The 13665-nt window shown below is 37.2% G+C and overlaps 1 protein-coding gene across 4 annotated transcripts in view; it reads left to right on the top strand.

The window, feature by feature from the left end:
* The window catches only part of COL12A1 (collagen type XII alpha 1 chain), a 122523-nt gene that overhangs the window by 61482 nt on the left and 47376 nt on the right, over positions 1–13665 (top strand). For all 4 annotated transcript variants that reach the window (XM_030929307.1, XM_030929309.1, XM_030929305.1 and 1 more), the window contains 11 exons: positions 35–164; positions 1992–2128; positions 3240–3369; positions 6419–6558; positions 6800–6932; positions 7040–7060; positions 7798–7940; positions 10437–10566; positions 11296–11435; positions 11869–11998; positions 13208–13350. In XM_030929307.1, coding sequence (XP_030785167.1) covers positions 35–164; positions 1992–2128; positions 3240–3369; positions 6419–6558; positions 6800–6932; positions 7040–7060; positions 7798–7940; positions 10437–10566; positions 11296–11435; positions 11869–11998; positions 13208–13350 — 1377 coding nt within the window. The remainder of the gene's footprint in view (positions 1–34; positions 165–1991; positions 2129–3239; positions 3370–6418; positions 6559–6799; positions 6933–7039; positions 7061–7797; positions 7941–10436; positions 10567–11295; positions 11436–11868; positions 11999–13207; positions 13351–13665) is intronic.

The following is a 13665-nucleotide window of genomic DNA, read 5'->3' as shown; positions in this document are numbered from 1 at the left end:
ACATCTTATTTCTGCTCTGCATATCCATGTGCAGATGCGTTTGGGGCCAACAGTGAACGACATGCAGCTGACTGACCTTGTTCCCAACACGGAGTATGCAGTCACAGTCCAGGCTGTCCTGCACGACCTCACTAGTGAACCCGTCACTGTTCGAGAAGTCACCTGTAAGCTATTGCTAGTTTTATTTTCCTTCTTATTGCTGTGAACCTAATGTTCATTAGAATTTATTTCATGTGATGCTAACAATAATTTGATACTTTATATATAAAGTTACAGAGTTATTACTTTTGACAATCAAATTTGAGAATAAATATCTCAATTCTAGATTTATAGAGGTATCTCAAATTGACTCTAGGATGTGTATTTTTTTCACATTTAACATGCCTAAAATTAAGGTGTTTTGCAATCAATGGTGTCTTACTATTATTGCTCTTGGCTAGGTGCCAGTCAGGATGTACAACGTAAGACAATGGTGCATCTTATGAATGATGTTGTCCTAGATCCATGAAATATGACATATAGCATTGATGAGAATGGGAATGTTGAGTGAGTGTAATTTTGGAGGAAGACATTGAGTTTAATATCAAGGTGCTCCAAGTTCTTGTTGATGTAGAAACTCTATGGTACATATGAATAAGTCTGTTTCCGTTAAGTGAATTAATCAATTTACCCAATGCAAAGACATACTGATCCCCTATTATATGCCAGTCACTGGGCTGGATGTTGGGAATGCCATTATGAAATAATACAAAGCAGCATAGACCATATGGACTCCTTCCTGGTTTGCATTTCTCTTGTGTGTGTTGGTCAGCCTTTTGTGTACTTCTGTCTTGTTTCACTAAGCATTTAATTTAATGAGTCTTGGCCCACACTTCTGAGAAAATGAAGAGTTTTGAAGGAACTTCAAGGAGGAAAAAGGGATTAAGGAAACAGAGCATGATGGGGCAGAGAAAAGAAAGATCCCCTACAGGATGGGTCATTGTAAATTAATTGACAACAAACAAATATTTATTGATCCTCCGTTATATGTTAGATCCTGTATGGGGCTGGTGGTTTTGTGAAAATGGGATAGTAGCAGATGGAAGGAATGGGGAGTCAGCCAGGGATAGATGCATGTTCTGAAAGTGCTGAGAGAGGAGACCCAAAGTCACAGTGAGATTAAAAACAAATATGGTCACAAACTTGGGTATGGTGCTGGATTGGAACAGTAGAGGAAGGGAGGGCAGAGAGAGATGCACAAGACAAAAATGTTGAAGAGATGGAGGCGCAGAAATGTGGAAGTGGAGCTAGAGAGTTAGGAAGACAGACGTAAAGAGTCAGAATGAGAGTCAGAAAGAGTCTCTACAAGTTCAACTAGTCAAATGGGCAGCTGGAAAGAGCAAAATACATCTCATATTACCAGAGAAAATCTCCTCATTCCTTATTCTCCTTCCACCCTTTTTAATGGAAAGTTATGTTAGATTTGGTAAGCATTTATCATTTGGATGTTCTTCTAACAATTTAGGTGTCTAGGTTTTCATATAAGCTTATTGGATGCTTAATGTTGGCTCATCTTCATTTTCACTCTGTAACTTTTTTTTCTGTCACGTTCTTAAGGGTGCATAACTCTATTAATTTTGTTTTCTGTCTTAATTGAGTTAAATATCTGATAAAGAAACATGAGCTGTACATTTATGATGAATTATGATTTATTATGGGGTTGAGCAGCAAGAGATTGTTTAAATAGTGTGGAAGAAAAGTAATATATAAATGAGAAATTAGCCTTGTGATAACAGAAAATTAAATATATTCTATTTTTGAAAAACCTTCTTAAGAAGAATTCAGTCTATCTGATAGAATCATGGTACTTTTATCATCATAGCTATTTGTTTCAGTTATTTTGCCAAACACCTTTAAATTTTCTCCAAACAACTTCTTGAAAGCTTGCGTGGATGCTTTAGAGCTTTGTGGTTGAGAAGCACATCTGGATTTAATATCTTGTGCCTCTCTAGTGCCTTTACCCAGACCTCAGGATCTGAAACTCAGAGATGTGACTCACAGCACTATGAATGTCTTTTGGGAACCTGTGCCTGGAAAAGTGCGTAAATATATTGTTCGATACAAAACACCGGAAGAGGATGTCAAAGAGGTAGGTTGAAGATGATAGTAGATATGACAATATCTGTTTTCCTAGTAGGTTTTAAAAAAGAACTTTATCAAGTATGGATGATAGCATGTTTTGAATACTTGTCACTTTGTTAGCACAGTGTTGAAAACTTGTGATATTAATAAAGCAGTTTTTGAAAATCAATAATATATTGGACTGTCTTGTCAAAACAGAAATGTTTTGCTGCGTGATATTAATCTCAAAAACATCATCCCTTGGTAGATAAAAAGTTATCAAATCTAAATGGTATTTCCTTCTCATCCAGATTCCTTATATGGCTCCCTATTCTAAGAATTACTAGAAAATGTCATAATGTTTCTAAAAATAAGAGGTAGCAAGAGGATGCAGCAATGAAGAGGAGGAGTTTGTCAGATAACAGGAAGATAGGACACTAGAGAAGGGAGGAGTATACACAGAGACACAGAGAAAGGAGGAGTATATTGTTAGAGGGGTGTCCTTTTGTGAGTGTTTCTTTTGGGAGTTCCATGATGACTGGATTCAAAGTTACAGCAAATTAGAAGGACTTCACGAACCAGCAAAACTTGCGTGTGCTTGAGGGAGTATTAATGTCAGAATCTCAGAGGCATTTTTGGAACATAGGAGTCATTTCTCTAAGCACTCAGTTACTGGTTCTTCTGGTCATTTGTGGATTATACAAAAGCTACTTTATACAGGTGCACACATTTATTTCATTCTGCATTTTCATTTAAAAGGGGTACAATGGCCAGTGGATCTCACAAGGTTCTTGTGCATAGCAAATGAAATAATGCTGTGCATAAGAGACCATTGCTGAAACAAATAATGCAGTGATATAAAGGGAAACAGGTGGAAAAATGGTTGGGTTGTTTGAATACATAGGCAGTCATTATTTTCAGACAATCATGTGCCATATGGTCTAGTACATACATTTTTTTTTTTCCAGTTTGGAAATATTTAAACTGTGTCCAGTTTCTGGATTCTCATGTAAATTGGAAAACACTACTCTTTTCTGATCACAGATTTTATATTCTTATGCTGACAGGTACATAAACAACAGAGAGATCAAAAGTAAACCCTTTGTAAAAGTAGTCCCACTGCTCTGTTACTGTTATAGGTAGAGGTGGACAGATCAGAGACCAGCACTTCCCTCAAAGACCTCTTCTCACAGACCCTGTACACAGTCAGCGTTTCTGCAGTACATGATGAGGGGGAGTCTCCTCCAGTGACTGCTCAAGAAACTACCCGTGAGTTGTGCTCCTGCTCCATTGATAATGGGAAATAACACTTTACATGCACGTGTAACTCAATTTACTGGGTCATTTTGTTTCTTAATGCTACCTTTGCCGGCATTTAATAATGCTTGGATTCATAGATTGTTTTTCACTTATTTTCTTTGGAACAAGGTGTCCCATCTTCTATCTTTGCATCCATTCCTTTTATGATACTTTCCATCAGCCACTGTCATTAATTTATCTTCGAACTACAACTGCTTGATGTGCACCTGTGTATGTGTGTGCATATATGTGTAGTGGGGTGGGCAAGTTTTCTTGACATATGTTGCACATTTGCTTTGGAAAAGATGCATTATTTATAAAATTTTTTGGAGTATCTTACTATATGTGAAGTGTTATCAAGGTTAACAAAATATAAGCGTCTTTGCCCTCACTGATTCATGATTTAGTTGTGGAGATAAGAAAAAAATTAATCAAGAATACATGAGATCATGTAAGGAAGATCAGGTGGCACTGAGATTGTGTGCTGCCAGATTTCAGAGGAAGGGGTGACTGCATTGTGAGTGGAGTGCTGGGGGAGACAGGGCAGCCTGCCCGGACCCTGCTTCCTGCTCCATCTGTTGCAGCTCCTGGAGATGTCAGTTCCTCTCCCTCTTGTGGTGTCTCCATAGTATTTAATGCAATCATTATCGCCTGTTGGTCTTTTGCTATGGATTCTACTTCCCCTTTGCTCTCTCCTAATGAAGGAAGAGACATTTTGCTCAACTTTGTATCTCCAGTGCTTGGCACATAATAACTTAATCCAGTGCTCAGCCCATTACATAATGCAAATAGCAGTAAAGAAACATTAAGGCCTAGAGCCAGCAGTGTTCCAAACAAAAATAATGGGAGTTGTATATGTAGTTGTAAATTTTCTGGTGTCCACATTAAACAAGGCAAAAATAGATGGATGAAATTAATTTTGATAATGTTTTATTTAACCCGGTAGATCCAAATATATCCATTATAATTTCATTAGCTATCAGTACAATAATTATTAACGAGACATTTTACCTTTTTTCTGTAACAGGTCTTCAAAATCCAGTGTGTATTTTACACTTAGAGCACATCTCAATTCAGACTAGCCACATTTTAAGTGCTCAATAGCCAACTACATGTGGCTAGTGGTTTCCATAGTGGACAGCACAGGTCTAGAGAATTTAAGCAACTTGCCCAGCCACATCCTGTGATCTATTGATGGGACTGATACTATAGTCTGGAACCTTTTCCTCCTTTCCAGAAAATTCCTCACTAAAGGTTCAATAGCATGTTTTTTAGTGCTCAGCTGCCTATACCTAAGTAGGGCATCTTGTTTTTTTTTTTTTTTTTTTTGAGACTGAATCTTACTCTGTTGCCCAGGCTGAAGTGCAGTGACCTGATTTCGGCTCACTGCGAGCTCCATCTCCCAGGTTCACGCCATTCTCCTGCCTCAGCCTCCGGAGTAGCTGGGACTACAGGTGCCTGCCACCGCACCCGCCCGGCTAATTTTTTATATTTTTAGTAGAGATGGGGTTTCACCGTGTTATCCAGGATGGTCTCAATCTCCTGACCTTGTGATCTGCCCGCCTCAGCCTCCCAAAGTGCTGGGATTACTGGCTTGAGCCACTGCACCCGACCATAACCTGCTTCTTAACTCCAGGCATAACTACTTCTCCCTTTTTGACTCTGCTATTTTCTTACCATTTTAGATCTCTTAGCAATTTCATTTGTTTTCTTGGCTTAAGTTCTTACCTGGCAAGGGTCATGGCTGGAGCTGAGAATTGATGCATATGAATCGGTAGACTGACAGCTTTGCATAAAAATAACATAACAGGTGTAGTGAACAGAAAAGGAAGTCAGGAAGAAAGGCTAGTGAGACAGGTAATTTAGTACAGTAGATTAATATTTTTTATATATATTTTCAAACCTTAAGATTTCCAAATAATTTTCAGATACGTTTAAAGTACATTCTTAATAGCTACTTTGTTTTGCAGTTGTGCTGGTGGAAATAGTACCACTCTTTATCTGAATGGGCCTTTCCATTGTAATTATTAGAACAAATTTTTAATGGCTCTGGGTTTTGTGTAATTAGCTTTGATTACCAAAAAAAGAGAGAAATAAGTGACAATGAAGGCTCAGGAATGGTGGCAGACATAAAAAATGCTTGTGCTGCAAAACAGCCAGAGGACCTGGTCAACGGAGGGGCTGTGAAAGGGGATTCCAGCAGTCTTTTGGGTCTCCAGGTGTTCAGTTCTCTGAACAGGGTCAGCATGTTCTGCTTCATATCATGTTTAAGGTTGGTGATCTATAGGAAGAAGCTATGTGTGTGTGTTACCTGGATCGCAACATGCTCAGAGTTCCTTTCCTGTGGCAATACTCCTAGATTGGAATTCACTGTATGTGTAGCAGTATTTATGTGTGTTCTAATCAATTGTCAGAGTGCAATACTTCAGTGTTGTTTACAGCTAGGCAGACATTCTCATTTTTAAACTGCAGTGATATGTGTGTTTTTTAAAAATAAAAATGAAACTGTTTCCTTTGGGTATCAGAACAACAAATTATGAACAATAAATGAATATTTCCTTGAGAATCATCTTTAATGTATAATATGTTAGCCTACCTAGTTTATGACATTCTTAGTTAAGAAGGACTTCTTAACCCAGAGTCTATGTATGTCTCTGGGGTTATTGATAGACTGGAGAAGGTCCATTAACTCTGATATGTAGGCTGAGTTTGTGCTTTGTGTATTGTGTATTACTGTGTGTAAGAGTCCCTTGTGTTGATTTGATTCTTAAAAAGTTGGAGAAAGGTACTAAATGGTATCTTAAAAAACATCATTTAAATAGAATATCCTTAATAACCTATTATATCCACAGAATGCTTGCAGTTTTTAGAGCTCTAGGAATTGGTAAAATATGTGGTTCTAAGCAATGTATTCAATCAGTTTTCAGATGTCCATTAATATAAAACAAGGAAGTTTTATTATATTAAATTGCATTTGTAGCTCACATTCAAAAACTTTGCTTGCCTTTTCTCATGATAGGACCTGTGCCAGCCCCAACAAACCTAAGGATTACTGAAGTAACACCAGAGGGTTTCAGAGGGACCTGGGATCATGGAGCTTCAGATGTGTCTCTCTACAGAATAACTTGGGCACCTTTTGGAAGCTCAGATAAGATGGAGGTAGTTAACTCTCTTTATCTTTCTCTTTGTCTTTCATGTCCCATTTAATTTGTAAGGAAGCTTACTTTAAAGAAGTATTACTTTTGTTGTCAATAAGCATTTATTGACATTTGAGCTCATGACATGCATCAGAGCAGGAGGAATATCTGGCTAAATAATGTAAACAAACTGACATTGAGTGTGTATGATGTCAGTGGAGACTTATTTTTGCGTGGGTATGTTTTTGTCCTCTTTCTCCAAGACCATCTTAAATGGAGATGAAAATACTTTGATGTTCGAAAACCTGAATCCCAACACCGTCTATGAAGTTTCCATTACTGCCATCTATCCTGATGAGTCAGAAAGTGATGACCTGATTGGCAGTGAGCGCACATGTAGGTGTTTAGCTTTCAAATAGGACATTGATGTTTTAAAGTTAATTTTTAAAAAATAGGGCTATAGCTATATTAGTAATGTGTCCCTAAATTCTGTTTTCTTTTAGTGCCTATCTTAACAACACAAGGTAAGAATTTAATTTGCTGAACTGTTTAAATGAACAAATAATGAATGAATATATGAATGAAAAGTACCATAAAATACATTATAAATAGGTTATCTGCTTTTAAATCCTAAGATGTTCATTGATAACTCTTTTAAGTAGGCTTTTCTTGAAAAACTTTGCTTTGCTACTACTTGTTTTGGAGTGTATTGATCAGCTTGGGGTGCCATCACAAAAGACTAGACTGGATGGCATAAATAACAGAAATTTATATTCTCACAATTCTGGAGGCTGAGAAGTCCAAGACCAAGGTGCTATTCAATTCATTTCTGGGTGATGGCTTTCCTCCCAGCTTATAGCTAGCCAGCTTTTTCTCAGTCTCTCTCACTTTCTCACTCTCTCACATGGTGGAGAGAGAGAGAATAAGCTCTCTTATGTCTCTTCTTACACAGACTAATCCTATTATGGCAGCCCCACCCTCATGACCTAATCTAACCCTAATTACCACCCAAGGGCCCCATCTTTAAATACCATCATATTGGAAGTTGGAACTTCTACATGTCACGTTTGTGGGGACAGAAACAAAATGAAAGTCCATACTAAGGAGTCATTTAAGAATCAATAACCATTTTTATTAGGGGGTCAAATTTCATTATAAACCCAGAGGCATAGAATTCTCTGGTTGCCTTGGGAGCTGTATATATTTTAGGGGGAGGCATTGTTCTGTCCGCTTACTTTGTTTTTCAACAATCTTCTTTCAGCTCCCAAAAGTGGCCCACGAAACCTTCAAGTGTACAATGCAACATCTAACAGCTTGACTGTTAAGTGGGATCCTGCTAGTGGTCGTGTGCAGAAATATAGGATCACTTATCAGCCTTCCACAGGGGAAGGAAATGAGCAAACGGTAATTTTTAAATAAAAATTATAATTTGCATAAATTCTACCCATTTCTTTTCAAACTCTTTTTCCCCCTCAGTGTTTAGTTAGTCATACTTACTTTTTAAGGGATATTAAGATTTATTGCATTGGATGGAATCATCTGACTCTTTAGCTGGCACTCCACGTGGAGTGCCATCATGGAGACTCAGTAGATGTTCTCATGAGAGATAATAGTTGCTCTTCCTCATAGCCCCAAAGCACGAGGCATGTGCCTCAATGCATCCATAGTTCCTTTAAAAACTATTAGTGCTGGATTATCCATGAAGATATCCAGATAGTTTTTGTAATTTTTTCCCTGTTTTTTTTTTTTTGCATGTCATAGGCTATCTTCTAGATCTGGTGTTTCTAGATATGGGAGGCTGTTAACCTAATTTACACTGTTTTTCATTTTTCTATTATCCAAATGGAGGTCCCCAAGAAAGATGGTAGGACTGTAAACTCAGTCTTCATCCTTTTTCTCTTCCTAGTCTTTCCTTATTTAATAGAGCCTTTTTCCATTTTACCTCTCTTACTTTAGTTCTCTGGTTTTGGGCTTTCTACAACTTTGCCTTTTGTAAACTATATAATTAGAACTGCATGTATTATCCTAGGTCAGGAAGCCCCATGATTTTTATGTAGGTATGATTATGTTTTCTGATTCATTTCAAAATAAATCTCCGGTTTTGATGAGGTACAGAGTTTTATTGACTGTTTTGGCTATAATATTTTTATATATAGCCTTAGAGACACATGTATTATTAACCTTTAATCATCTGACTTGCCAAGCTCAAGCAAATGGGTCATATCTCTTATCAGTTTAGAGGTATTAGCCAAGGTAGAGGTTGGCATTAATCTAAGGTGTGTGGTTAAAGATCTCTGATACTACCCAGTTAGTAAGCTTAGCTGAATCAGAAACCTTCCCATCTCTAGTGTGACTTTGAGTTGGTCTTTTGAGGCTTTTATAGCTCCAGTCTTAGGTAGTATGATGCATTTGGACTGACTATTTGTTTGTTTTAGGTAAATAGATTATCATTAATAAACAGTATCAACTGTAATCAATAGACTTTTATATGAAAATAAGATAAGACAAATTAGATGGACTGATATATTAATTTCAGAAACAGAACTTCTTTTTTTTCTATGGCATGCTAGATTTTGGTAAAACTACAAGTCAGGAGAAGTTTGTTCTTAGCGTTTCCCATCTTGGGGACATTGATGTTCCAACTGCTTCTGCTGAGTCTCTTTTACTGTCTTCCAACTGTTTGTTATCATAAAGAGTCTCATAAACTTATCCTCTGGAAAGTATGAAGCCCCTAAGCTTTGTTAGTCTTTGGGGTACTTGGATTTTAACGCTAGTCCGTGAAATCATGACAATGATGAATAACTGATGCTAGAATTATTTTGGGGAGCTGGATGGGAGAGGTAGGTACATGCCTCTCTGCTTACTCATAAGGGCAGTTCTCCTAAGCAGGCTTTCAGATTTGTTATGCATCAGGTTTTTATCAAAATGGCTTATACTGTTATTGATACTTTTCTCTCATAACCTCAAATATGAAATTTGTTAAAATTAGCCATGGTAGTTCAGTTTGTCCATATTGAGGATGACGACCGTGATTCACTGGGTTTTTCTCTGGAATTCGGACTACTTGAGTGGATGGGTGCTAAGTTGGAAACATCTGGTTTGTTCTAGCACATCCAGCCATCTACATGTGCACTCATTTTGGGCAGTGTCCCATTTTCATGAGATTTTAATTAGTATGACATAAACATCTGAATTCGGTAGACTGTTAATAAATTGTACAAATTTTCTTTCAACAAGATAGCTAGATGGCCTTAAGTAACGAATAAAAACTTTAAGCTCCATAATTAGAGTAAATTGAAAAGCTTCATACCACAGGGCTGGTATGATGGAGACAACTGGAAACCCCTGATCGAGTGTGGCCTGGCAAAAGGTCTGGTCATGTTGTTAACACAACTAAGACTGTTAGGGTGACAGTGTTCTTGGGGGAAACACCAAGAGCTTTATACTGTATGCTGAATCATTTTAATGTGTTTCTAAAGCAAATAAAAACATCTGTTAAAAAAGTAAGAATAATATTAAGTGGTGTGGAGCCTCTAAAATTATGCAATTCTTTGGTATCTTAAAGTCTCTTTGTAGCTCACTTATGATTAATGCCTTTTTTTTTTTTGAAGAGTTCTGTGAAATGTGTTTTGGATGAAATTTTGCAGTGCTGGTGGCTAGCAAGTTGAAATATCTTTTTGGGGTCACCAGTTTAAAGCTTGGAATTCTTTTTATGATTTGAGGTGCATATTTTGCATTTAAAATTATACCATAAGATGTATTTTAAACCTTTGCTGTGGTTCGTAGTTCTAGAACTGGACAAGGGTCTCAAACAGCTTCCCTGTAGAAAGAGATTTTTCTAACAGATTAGTGAGATGGAGAGAGCAAGGCTAACACTTACCAAGACCCTTTTTACTCAAGACCACAATAGGAGGACGGCAGAACAGTGTGGTCCTGCAGAAACTGAAGCCAGACACTCCTTACACTATCACCGTATCCTCTCTGTATCCTGATGGTGAAGGAGGTCGGATGACGGGAAGAGGCAAGACCAGTAAGTGAAACCTGAGTTCCTATAGCTTCTTTAATAGCTACTATTAGAATGGAATCATCTCTTTATCTGGAAACACTGGGGTGACACAAAGTTTTACTAATATTTAAAAATTCATTTACAAATAATATTAATAGTTTATTTATTTATTTATTTTTTGAGACGGAGTCTCGCTGTGTTGCCCAGGCTGGAGTGCAGTGGCATGATCTTGGCTCACTGCAAACTCTGCCTCCCGGATTCAAGCGATTCTCCTGTCTCAGGCTCCTGAATAGCTGGGATTATAGGCGCCCACTACCACACCTGGCTAATTTTTTATATTTTTGGTAGAGATGGGGTTTCACCATGTCAATCAAGCTGATCTCGAACTCCTGACCTCAAGTAATCTGCCTGCCTCGGCCTCCCAAAGTGCTGGGATTACAAGCATGAGCCACTGTGCCTGGCCATATTAATAGTTTTTAACATCCTTGCTTGGAATTATTTGTCTCTATTTGTGGAGAAAGATGTTACTTTCTAGGATAGAAAGGTGCTCTAAGACAAAAATGTCATGTGGATAGATGAGACATATGCATCAGACTGACGCAGACACAGTATGTGTCGTTTATTCACTACTTCAACAAATGTTTGTGTGGTACCTGCTATGTTCTAGGGTGCCTGGGAGATATCAGTGAATCTGTGTTTCATGTGTGCTTGATTGTTAGCACTATACTGTGATGGGATTTCTGTGCGTTTCAGAACCTCTAAACACTGTAAGGAACCTAAGAGTGTATGACCCTTCTACCAGCACCTTGAATGTCCGCTGGGACCATGCAGAGGGAAATCCTCGTCAGTACAAGCTCTTCTATGCACCAGCAGCAGATGGTCCAGAGGAACTGGTAATTATTTATTATAGTAAAAAATGCTAATTTGTTTAAATGGTAGCTGAGTGATTTAAAAGTGGAACTGAAGGAGTTAACCAGTTTACTTTAGAGCTGAAGAATTTCATATTCATTTAATAAGACTTGATAGAGGGTAAATAGTTGATACCTCAGAGCCTGGGTAACAGGGATTGGGGCCAGGATTCTTCCCCCTGGTCAGGGGAAGAAGTAGCTATTCTGGGAAGTTCTAAACGGGGAGTATTGGATGGTTGGAGGGGCATAGGGAAATATGTAACCTCTTGTAGCAGGTCACGTGGGGGCACATTATTACCTCCTAATATTACAGAACCTGCTTCTTGACTTGGTCTTGAGTTGTTATTGTATTATTTGAATTATTATTTCTTCCACAGATTTTTCAAGTCAGTGCTGTATGTTTTATTAAAATATTTAGGTTCCAATCCCCGGGAATACCAATTATGCCATTCTTAGGAATCTCCAGCCAGACACCTCGTACACTGTGACGATAGTTCCCGTTTATACTGAAGGTGATGGGGGACGCACATCAGATACTGGAAGGACATGTAAGTAATATGGCCAAAAAATTAATTTTGCATCATAAATGTTGCTTTTCGTTATAAAGGCCATAAAGGCCCATTAAAGAGAATTAGGAAAGTTTGGTGTAATAGAATTAAAAACATAAAAATTAGCCATAGTTCACCTTCCTAACACCAAATGTTAATGTTTTGTGAAATAACAAATTTATAATGGCATCTTCTTTTGAAATGATAATTTTAGGATTTGTAAAAGTGCATATAATCATCAGTATACTACTTTGCTTAATCTCTTTCATTGACAAAAATTCATTGAGCTTTGCTTTATGCTTTATAAATTGTTGTGAAGGACTGTTTATAATTGGCTTTCATAGTGTGAATTGTTGAAATCTGTTCGGCACATTACTTAATTTCATATGTCTTTGGTTTGTTTGTTGAAGTGCTTTTTTGATCTTAAAATCTGTATGCTTTCATTTAGAAAGCCGTTTATAGTGGTTTTACTGTTTTTTGTAGTATTGCTTAAAGGCTTTTGTGCAGATTTAGAAATATTTCTTTGGCTTTAAAAATATACTTGCTGATGGTTAAAAGGAATCAAGCATGGATGTCTTCTTTTGGTAAGAGATTAGTGGTCTAGGAAGATGATGTTATTGGTTAAATTAGAGTTTGGAATTAGTACATCAATTTAATTGGTAAGTTTTTCTAAATTCCTATTGGGTCACTTGAGAACTGGGTATATCTTATTTTTCTCTCCTTTTACCTTTTCTGTTAATCACAAAGATACTGAGTAGCAATTGTTAAATGAAGAAGTAATGAATGGTTGTAACTAGCTGACCGAATCAGATGAGCTTAATGGCTGTTGTCAGATTTTACTTAGAAGGCAGACTCTTAAAAAATGTCTCTTCTTCCTCTCTCCATTACCTATATTGGAAAACTGAAACTACTTTTCCTATTTCTTTTCTCTATCCCATGACCCTTTATGGACAATCCAGTTCCACCACTTTCATTAACTTGTTTTTAATTGAATACAATATTGCTTCCTTATAGACAAAGGCCATGCTTGCTAACTTTAATTAAATTTGGATTTGGAGAGTTTTAATCTGCCTTTGTGTGTAGGTAATTAGAAATATAAAGAAGATAGCATTTTGTCCTGTTACAGAACATAGGTTCTGGAAAAGTGATATGAAAGCTTGAGATATATAAACAGACTTAAGAAATAGATGTTGGCCTTCATTTCCTCAGTGATGAGAGGACTGGCAAGAAATGTCCAAGTATATAATCCTACACCTAACACCCTCGATGTTCGCTGGGACCCTGCACCAGGACCTGTGCTGCAATATCGCGTTGTGTATTCTCCTGTGGATGGCACAAGACCCTCAGAATCTGTAAGTAATTTTGTCATGGAAACTGCATTTTCTGATGAATGTAGTCACATGTTTGTGTCATGTTTGATAACCTGGGAGAACACAAACCACAAACATGCCAGTGTATAATACTTAAATGATTGTTTTTGATGATTTGAGGTAGATGTATTAATTATAGGGTTAGTAAGAATAAAAAGAATTTTGGGAAAACGTGAATTAGTTGGATGGGTTAAAAACCCAGTAATAAATGTAAATAATTGTTAGACCTTGTCAGTATGTTTTTGTTATGAAAATATTTTAAAATATACCTTCACTGGTTCTCACAAATTGCCCAAT

This window comes from Rhinopithecus roxellana, chromosome 4 (assembly GCF_007565055.1).
Source record: "Rhinopithecus roxellana isolate Shanxi Qingling chromosome 4, ASM756505v1, whole genome shotgun sequence".
In the NCBI taxonomy this organism is placed as follows: Eukaryota; Metazoa; Chordata; class Mammalia; order Primates; family Cercopithecidae; genus Rhinopithecus; species Rhinopithecus roxellana.
Note: the sequence above shows the minus strand (reverse complement) of the source record. Positions and strands in the feature narration are given on the sequence as shown.